Source organism: Protomyctophum parallelum (assembly GCF_964188405.1).
Source record: "Protomyctophum parallelum genome assembly, chromosome: 14".
In the NCBI taxonomy this organism is placed as follows: domain Eukaryota; kingdom Metazoa; phylum Chordata; class Actinopteri; order Myctophiformes; family Myctophidae; genus Protomyctophum; species Protomyctophum parallelum.
Genome location: NC_139709.1, coordinates 44,575,417 through 44,585,416, shown reverse-complemented (window position 1 = coordinate 44,585,416; position 10,000 = coordinate 44,575,417). Strand labels below are relative to the sequence as shown.

Here is a 10,000-nt window from a genome sequence, read left to right as displayed (position 1 = left end):
GTATCCTCGGTCATTAAACGAGGTATCGACTCAGCCCTAATTTGTAGGCAGCCCAGGTGTCAAGATGGCCCCTTTTCTATAATGTGATGTTTCTCAGACTCTTGTGTATCATTTAAACGAGATGAACGAGTGTTTGTCTGAATGTTGCAGAGGAATTAATGTGTGTATTACTTAACCCATTCTGAACGGGCACCCATTTTGGTGTCGGCATCATGTTATGCTTTATCTATTGAAAAATAGCAGATCTACAAGCTCATATCGCGCCACCGAGTGGCGCGATATGAGCTTGTAGGTCTGCTATTTTTTGAAAAATCGAAGAACGACTGACATTTTTAGAATCTGATCTCAGGTCAGAATGGGTTGATCAGACCAGTGTGTGTCCGGCGGAAACCTTGCATGGATCTGATCTCAGGTCAGAATGGGTTAATCTCTCTCTCTCTCTCTCTCTCAGTACAAGACGTGTAAGGACGGCAGTGTGTTAGGTGTTGCGGTAATGAGGATAGCAATGCTCACACACTGCCAGGCCCTCACGCAGTCCTGTGGATACACGGAAGGTACTGTGCACGCCACGCACGCCATGCCACGCACGCACACATACTCACCATTACAACTAAACTAGTTCTTCACTATTACATTATGATTGTTCACGTTTACCGTGAATGCATTTCTCAATATCAAAACAAAGGCTACAGTGATATAAATGAGTGTATTTACATTTGGACGCATTTTTTTATTTTTCAGGCTAGGTTGCTTTCCTGTGAAAGTTCACATCCTTTGTTTACTTTGTGGACTGCATGAAATAGCATTTTGCTTCTTGTACGTGTGAGTAGTTTGACAAATACATCTTCTGATCCCTCGTCTCTCTCTCTCTCTCTCTCTCTCTCTCTCTCTCTCTCTCTCTCCAGCTGAGACCATAGTGAATGTTTTAGACTTTAAGAAGGATGTAGGATTGTGGCACGGCATCCTCACGGTAAGCATGACACTGAACCACAGTCATCTGTGTGCTATCTGTATGTATGTATGTATGTATGTATGTGATCTGCTCATTATTATTGTCATGTTGTAACCACGGTAGTCTAGATGTAAAGCAATACTCTCTCTCTCTCTCTCTCTCTCTCTCTCAGAGTGTGATGAACATGATGCATGTCATCAGTATCCCCTATGCCTTGATGAAGGTCAATCCTCTCTCCTGGATCCAGAAGGTGTGTCAGTACAAAGGTAGGACCACTCCGTGTTCTATGTGTAGTTTGAGTACAATTATTTGGACCAAGCTGGAGCGCATATCTAACGTAAGATATGCAATTAAAATTCAATTCAATTCAATTCAATTTGATCAAAGTGTCAAATCACAACAAGTCGTCTCAAGACATTTTACATTACGTTTAAACTTTTTGCAAAATGCACACGATATGCTGTATGGTCTTCTTTTTAATCTGCTGACCAATAGTGATGAGTAGGTCTGCTGTCTTGAGATATAAATGTGTCATTTTTAATGTAACATAGTGGCGTGTGTGTGTGTGTGTGTGTGTGTGTTCTCCCAGCCAAGGTGGCGTGTGTAAAGTCCAGGGACATGCACTGGGCTCTAGTAGCTCACCGGGACCAGAGAGACGTCAACCTGGCTTCTCTACGCATGCTGGTGGTGGCAGACGGCTCAAACCCCTGTAAGAACACAAGTCACTCTGGGGAGTTTTTGAATTGAAGTGCAATTTGGAAACGGGAGAGAGAGATGGGGAGTGAAACGCAGCAAAGGCCGCCGGGATCGGGACTCGAACCCATGACACGCTGCTTAATATTCACAAAAAACAGCCCAGGGACTCAGGCAATTAATTAATACCTTTACAACCTCTGTATTAATGGCAAGTATTTCCTACAGCTTTACGTCCAAAAATCTGTACTAACCCTTTAAGTCTAAAAGGATATCGCAAAAAAGTCCTGGGGACACAATTATATACAACATCTGTCATCAACAAATACAAACGCTACTATATATGAGGGAGAAAAATGGAAACACAGCAGCAGTGAATGACACCTCCTTTCTATGGGAATGTACAGTACCTCCTCTTCTGGTCTGATAGATGTTTTTTTTTCTTTCTTCGTCTGGTTCAGAATGAACTTCATGAACCTATCTGTCTGTCTCCCTCTCCCTCCATCTTCATCTCACTATGTCCATGCCACACTGTCTCACATGTATCTCCCCCCTCTCTCTCTCTCTCTCTCTCTCCCCATCCCTCTCTCCATGTCTGTGTCCCCCGTCCTCTCTCTCTCTCTCTCTCTCTCTCTCTCTCTCTCTCTCTCTCTCTCTCTCTCTCTCTCTCCCCATCCCTCTCTCCATGTCTGTCCCCAGGGTCCATCTCGTCCTGTGATGCTTTCCTTAACGTCTTCCAGAGTAAAGGGCTGAAACCCGAGGTCATCTGTCCCTGTGCGAGCTCCCCTGAGGCTCTCACAGTGGCTCTCAGGAGGTACGCACGCACGCACGCACGCACGCACACACACACACACACACACACACACACCGTGTGTGTACACAAAAGTACACACACATAATTTTACCTTTGATCTGATCCAGTTGGTAGTGTGAACGCGTAGCATGAAGGTGTGCTATGGCTCTGTGAGTTTTAAAGAGGTGTCTTTTCTCAGCGGTCGGCTGCCATGTTAAAGCGGAGCGTCGAACCGTCACCACCCGCTGTAATTGAAGGAGTTTAATGGACTGTGAGCTGTCATTTAGACCCTGCCCGTAATGAAATAATTAACCGTGAAAAGGTGCACGCACGTGTGCACACACACACACACACACACACACCATGCCACAGCATGTCGAATGCCAGTTTACTGACTTTATACACGGCCTTCTAAACTCACACATGCTGTGAAGGGCTGCTCGTTAAAAAAACAGAAGGAAGGCGCTTATTCTGCAAAGATATGACACACACACACACACACACACACACACACACACACACACACACACACACACACACACTCACACGCTTTAGTGCAGGGGCACGTCGTCTATAGACACATTCACTCTCATCCCATCCTCCTCCTCCAATGGGTTCTATGCAGAGTGACAGACTCTTCCTATTTCTGGGCCCCTTCCCAGGTGTTACCGATGATACTAATTATGGCTCTGTTCCATTCAGTGTGCACTAGTTCTCAAACTTTTTTTAACCGCAAGGACCTCCGTAACTCTTAAAGCAAATTAATGTGTACACTCTCAGAGAAATACACACCCGCACAGTAGCAGCACCCTGACTCTGTTTGACCAGAATGGAACAGAGCCTTCATTACTTTACTATCATCGGTAACGCATGTAAAGGAAGTAGGGAGGGTCTTTCCAAAATGGCGTTCATGTGCATATATATAGCCCATTGGCTCTTATTTCCCCGTCTCTCCCTCTATAGGCCGACGGAGGAGATAGTCCCGCCCCCTGGCCGCGGGGTGCTGTCCATGCAGGGTCTGAGTCACGGCGTGATCCGAGTGGACACGGAGGAGAAGCTGTCTGTCCTCACCCTGCAGGACGTGGGCACTGTCATGCCTGGAGGTAAGAACCACTTCATCCATTAACCCATTCTGACCTGAGATCAGATTCATACGAGGTTTCCGCCGGACACACACTGGCCTGATGAACCCATTCTGACCTGAGATCAGATTCTAAAAAAATGTCAGTCGTTCTTCGATTTTTCAAAAAATAGCAGACCTACAAGCTCGTATCGCGCCACTCGGTGGCGCGATATGAGCTTGTAGATCTGCTATTTTTAAATAGCTAAAGCATAACATGATGCCGACACCAAAACGGGTGCCCGGTCAGAATGGGTTAAGACCGTATTCATATCAAGGCCCATTCATTACTGGGCATTTGAGCCACAGATCACCATTTGGTGACATTTAGCCTCTCAGACCCAAAACTATCGAATATTTAGTTGTAGTTGGATAAGATTTTGTCCACAATTCCAGGCTGTATTGATGTAGTACCATAGGAGAGAGATGAACAGGCAATACGTCGATCAAAATAACAATTCTTCTACATTCTGTAATTGTGGAGACTTCCCGTAATGAAACCAGTGTAAAATAAAACCAAATGGACCCTCCCTCTTGAGTAGTTACATTAACACTGTGTAATAGGTCGCTTCTCGCCCTCAGGCGTCTTACTGGTTGTAGATATAGTTTATCATTTGCTTTTATCTAAAATAAAATAAAAGGCTTCATGTGACCCTACTGTATTATGTGACCCCCATTCCATATCCAAGCTAATGCATGGATATATGGATATGAAGTCAGTCCCACTAATGTAGAACCCAACCCAGCTTTCCTAGAACTTTCTCTCTATTTAACATAACTTCAACTTCCAAGGGAGGTTCATAAGCCTCGAGCAATAATAATGAAACTATGAAATGAATGCTATAGTCCCTCTTATCACGAGACTAAAGCGCAGAATTACATTGGCTCCCTTTCTAATAAGAATGAGGAAAATGATTTAAACGTTGCCCTCAGGCCTCTGCATTGCCAAGTATATATAAGCTTGCCCTGACTCTGCAATAAAATAAAAATGCATTGCATTTTCATATTTGCATACTGTTCAGATATGGCAGAATTTAAACATAATGCTCATCTGCATGCACGCTCACACACGCACAAACGCACACACACACGATCACGGGTGCATGCAAACGTGCCCATGCTGGGGCGAGCACACACACACACACACACGGGAGATAATGACATTTTGTCATGAATACTGTATTTGCATCCGTCACTCTACTTCTGGGAACAATAAGTAAAATATAAAAAGTAAAAAACTGATAATAACTTTCAGGGTGCCACATTTGACTCCATGAGGCTCTGTGTGTGTGTGTGTGTGTGTGTGTGTGTGTGTGTGTGTGTGTGTGTGTGTGTGTGTGTGTGTGTGTGTGTGTGTGTGTGTGTGTGTGTGTGTGTGTGTGTGTGTGTGTGTGTGTGTGTGTGTGTGTGTGTGTGTGTGTGTGTGTGTGTGTGTGTGTGTGTGTGTGTGTGTGTGTGTGTGTGTGTGTGTGTGTGTGTGTGTGTGTGCACGCGCCATTCAGTGACTTCTACCTAGCGTTTATCTCAGTTCAGAGGCTCTCTCCATATGTTTTCCATAAGTACATTTTATGGGAGTGTGTGATAGCTTATAAAAGCACTCAAATCTGGAGCCAGTCTTAAAGTACTTTCCTTAGCCTTTGGCCCTAACCTTGACCTGAACCCATTGCTTAAACATGTATGTATGTTCGTAAGTTTGACCCCAATGTTTGACCAATTTCCTTGTTGACGGAAAGGGACTTCCACACGAGGAACCAATCAGTTGGGACATGTTAGTATATTCAGGAGGAGGAGGTCTTCTGTACTGGGGTCACTACGAAGGTTAGGAGGAGAGGAGATGACGGAGAGAAGGTTGTTGTTTGAGTACTAGAAGAACATGAACTGCAATGAGATAGACAAGATGATTATAAAACCCTAGAATGCTATACTGTCCATCCAGCCAGGTAGGATTCATTGTGCTGTCATAAAGCAGGTTTTTATCATATCAAAATATATAGAATTAAAATGTTATTGTTTGACCACTTTCAACCCACCGTGTCCTAATTTTGGGCATGCCATTATCGGCAAAACAAATGTTGTTTTGTTTTTAATTAAAAGAACATTTCGAAATAGGGAGACCGAAGGCTATGGCTATTTGGGGTTCCTTGGCATGGAACTCCTATGGTGCTTTGGAATAAAGAGAGTGATGCCGTATGATGGCCGTGTGCTGTACGGTACAATCACATCACAGTACAGGCTGCTTAGGATCTGTTCCAACCTTACAAACAAAAAAATCCCATTAACGACAACAGCATGCTCAGACTGGCCAAGAACAACATCCCATCGGACTCCAGCCAAGTTTTTGAGGCTGCTGTTTCTTGCCAGGCTTGTTTAGCCCAGTTGAAACGAACCTTGGAACATAATCTTGGGGGTATTGGGTGGTGGGTATCAAACCTTGCCCTCGGGAATGTGCCTCAGACCCCCCCCCCCCTGCTGCTGAATAGCAAATATAGACTACACCACATGTGCAATAAGTAGGGCATTAATGTATAGTTACATACAGTGTATTCAATTGTTTGTGTATTCTTTGTGTCAGTTTGAACCCAGTAAAATGTACTGGGCTCATTTATTGAGTCTTCATGAAATATTAAACAGTGCAGTTGCAGGTGGTCACTGATCATTTTAACTTTTTTGTCAGGTGAAACCATACGACTTTTCTAGTCTTATAATTGCTTATGGTAAATAAATACCATAATAACATCAACACATCAATTTAACTAATATTTATAACTTCAACTGAGATAGACCACCCAGTAGCCTACTGTGGTCCATCCTATTTATAATTGCACATTCAAATATCTGTAGTTAAGCTGCAAATAAAAAAATAAATATGGTAGGCTATTTCCTATAATAATATCAATGCCGCTTAGATGAACAGGGGCACAGCTTTTTATTGAAGGAAGGAATGTGTTTGAGGAAATACAGTATTCATCTAATCTCTCTCTCTCTCCCTCTTCTCTCCACCTTTTGCCTTTCTCTGTTCCTGTCTTCTTTTCTCTCCCTTTGCCTTTTCAATCCGTCCGTCTTCGTCCCTGTCCACCTCTCATTTCTCTCCATCATTTCTCTCCGCTTTACTTCCTTACCTGGACATCTGTCTCCTCTCTCTCTGTCCTTGTCTCTACCTTTGTCCCTCCATCTGTCACCCTCATCTCTCTCTCTCTCTCTCTCTTTCTCTCTCTCTCTCTCTCTCTCTCTCTCCTGTAGGTGTGATGTGTGTGGTGAGACCAGATGGACTTCCTGTGCTCTGCAAGACGGATGAGATTGGAGAGCTGTGCGTGTCCTCGGTTGCCACGGGAACCTCCTACTACGGTCTGTCAGGCATGACCAAGAATACCTTCGAGGTAAATGTCTGCCCCTTTACCTGATGGCCATAAAGGGTTAACCTCTCAAACCTCTCTCTGTGTTGGTGAAACGGACATGACTTTCAACTAGGTGATTGATGCTGCAAATAGCCTGGCCCGGTGTCATCCATTTGTACGTGTCTGTTATTCCACGAAGACCTGGAACGCATCTGTGTCGCCTTATATCTTTTATCCACTTCAACCATTATTTTAAACTTTAGCTGTTGAAAAATAACAGATATACAAGCTCATAGCTACGAGCTTGCTATTTTTAGAAAGAATCTTGAAAATGTGGAGCAAATCTTCTTTCACGGTGAACGTTTTTAACTCATATCTTTGCTTCCTGGGGGACGCTGGTACAAAACATTTTCAGATGGGGGCTCAAAAGTTTGAGCACAATGATTTAGAAACAGGTTTTTTTTTTAGAAAACATTTGTGGAATCTGGTCCCAGATCTTAATGGGTTATATATACACTCAAGCCTCGAGGAAGGCTTTATCCATTATCTGGAGAGATATGGTACCTTGTTTACCGCACATTTGTCTGTTTTTACTGAGATTAGTTTGCTGATCGAGGCACACTAAATGTTCCAGTGTCCTCTCCCTGAACACAGTAAAAACCCTACAGAGATCTGAGGTCAGTGGTTCCCAAATGTTTTATCTCAAATTAGAGAAAATAGCAGGTCTACAAGTACTGTAGTATGATGAAGTACTGTACAGTATCATGATGAAGTACTGTAGCATGATGAAGTACTGTAGCATGATGGAGTACGGATACGGCATTCATTTACGGAAAAACACACAATAGGTACAATATGGAGATAACAGCGATATGCATTGTAAATTGTAAGTAAGTCAAAAAAACTTAATTCCCTCTCTCTGTGTGTGTTTCTCCCCCTCTTTCTCTCTCTCTCTCTCTCTCTCTCTCTCTCTCTCTCTCTCAGGTGTTCCCCATGTCCAGCAGCGGTGCTCCCATCAGTGAGTGTGCGTTCACCAGGACAGGCCTCCTGGGCTTCATCGGCCCCGGGGGGCTGATCTTCGTGGCGGGGAAGATGGACGGTCTGATGGTGGTGGGCGGACGGAGGCACAACGCCGACGACATCGTAGCGACCGCCCTGGCCGTGGAACCCATGAAGTTTGTCTACAGGGGGAGGTGGGTGGGAGGCACACACACACACACACACACACACACACACACACACACACACACAGAGTTGGTGCATGCATTGTGTATCTCTGAAAAAAGATATCTTTGCTGTCAGGTAAAAACCACCTAACTCAGGAAATATATAAAACTTTCAGAAAATTAAGAAAACCATATATTTTTAAAACTATGCAATACTGCCTCATCAAAGTTGGTATTGTGACTTTATATATTGTTAAGAGGTTTTATCCGAAGCGCTCCAAAGATGGAGTTAGGTGGTTTCCTCCCGACAGCGAAGTTTTCTTCCCCTCCCCTTTATAGTGCTAAAGTGAAGTGAACTAGGTTGGGTTGAGTGGAGGACATGGGGAGCATAAGAATGATTACAGTATATCAGGCAAGATAGTTTCCTAGAGCAGACTGAACTGAACTGAAATGACACAGACACAGCTGAACTCAAGTCAACTCCACTAGAAAAGTTGCATTGTCTGTATCGTGTACAGTACAGTGCTGTACTGTACTTCTCCAACCAATGAAATATAGGCACTCACTTATGAGTCAACTCAGGCCTCAAGCTGTTCCCACCAACAGAGAGATGTCATCTCAGGACTCTGGAGTAATTAGATTAGAACACGGTTTGTTGACTCAAATATCAATCCAGGGGCTTGTTTTGTTTGCAGGCACATAATGAAATGTATACGGGGACCCCCTGCAGTGTTAATATATATGGTGTCAATTTAACTCCAAGTGGCATTTCTTGCTTTGACTTTGTATGTAATCGCACCACTCCCTGAGGGGGTCCCAGGAGGTCCCCAGTAAAAGTAGTGCATGTCAAAATCAGTTCAGCCTTTTCAACCTAAATTGGCTATTATTATTTTCAAATAAATCTTTAAAAAAAACATAGTTTTGAAAAATAGTTTTGAAACATTTTAATAAGGCAAATCTTTTATGAGGGCCCCTGGCACAAAATAGTTTGTGATTGGGGTCCATGGCCAAATACATATTCACTCGGGGGTGCCTGACATGAAAGTGTGTGTGTGTGTGTGTGTGTGTGTGTGTGTGTGTGTGTGTGTGTGTGTGTGTGTGTGTGTGTGTGTGTGTGTGTGTGTGTGTGTGTGTGTGTGTGTGTGTGTGTGTGTGTGTGTGTGTTTCAGGATAGCAGTGTTCTCCATCACAGTGCTTCATGATGAGAGGATAGTGGTGGTGGGTGGCAGAGCAGAGACCCGACTCCACCGAGGAGGACAGCTTCCAGTGGATGAGCAGAGTATTACAGGTGCACGCACGCAATTATGCACATGTCTTTACACGGTACAGTAAGAATGAGACGCACAATCTCACACATGCACGAATCCAAAAGTAAGACTTACAGAGCCATGAGGCCCATAGGGAGCCTATCTCCTGTTTCTGTATCGTGAGGCAGCTTGATGTACAAGTACACCCCCTGGATATGACGCTAGTATGTCACTAGGGGACTTACCCCCAATCAATGCCGAGTGCCAAGCAGGGCGGCATTGGGTCCCATTTTTAGTCTTTGGTATGACCCGGCCTGGGGATCGAACCCTGACCTCCCAGTCTCAGGGCGGACACTCTAACCACAAGGCCACTGAGCTGATCCAATACAAAAGTACCATACTGCAATATATACTATATTATGTTACAACTTAAGTAAAACGCCTGTATTCAATGCTCTTGAGTTATAGTACAAAAGCATTGGTATCAATTCATATTATGTAACAGAACCAAAGTCAAAGTATCATTTCAGAACCCCCCAGCACCGCAGCAAACCCCAGCATTCGCCGTCGATCCCATGATCGACAAGCTCAGACCATGCGTTGTGAGCTTGTCGATCGGCTATTTTAGACTAGTATAGAGCCCTGAGGCCCTCCGGCCTCCGCTCAACCATATAGGGTTCATCTAGGTTGTGTA

General features: G+C 44.1%; 1 protein-coding gene across 1 annotated transcript in view; it reads left to right on the top strand.

Moving 5' to 3' along the window:
- LOC310870913 (disco-interacting protein 2 homolog C-like) overlaps nucleotides 1–10,000 on the top strand; it is a 256,194-nt gene that overhangs the window by 201,198 nt on the left and 44,996 nt on the right. The window contains 10 exon segments of the mRNA XM_083782282.1: nucleotides 452–554; nucleotides 906–970; nucleotides 1,125–1,218; nucleotides 1,542–1,661; nucleotides 2,345–2,459; nucleotides 3,402–3,541; nucleotides 6,799–6,935; nucleotides 7,878–8,086; nucleotides 9,229–9,280; nucleotides 9,282–9,347. Coding sequence (XP_083638408.1) covers nucleotides 452–554; nucleotides 906–970; nucleotides 1,125–1,218; nucleotides 1,542–1,661; nucleotides 2,345–2,459; nucleotides 3,402–3,541; nucleotides 6,799–6,935; nucleotides 7,878–8,086; nucleotides 9,229–9,280; nucleotides 9,282–9,347 — 1,101 coding nt within the window.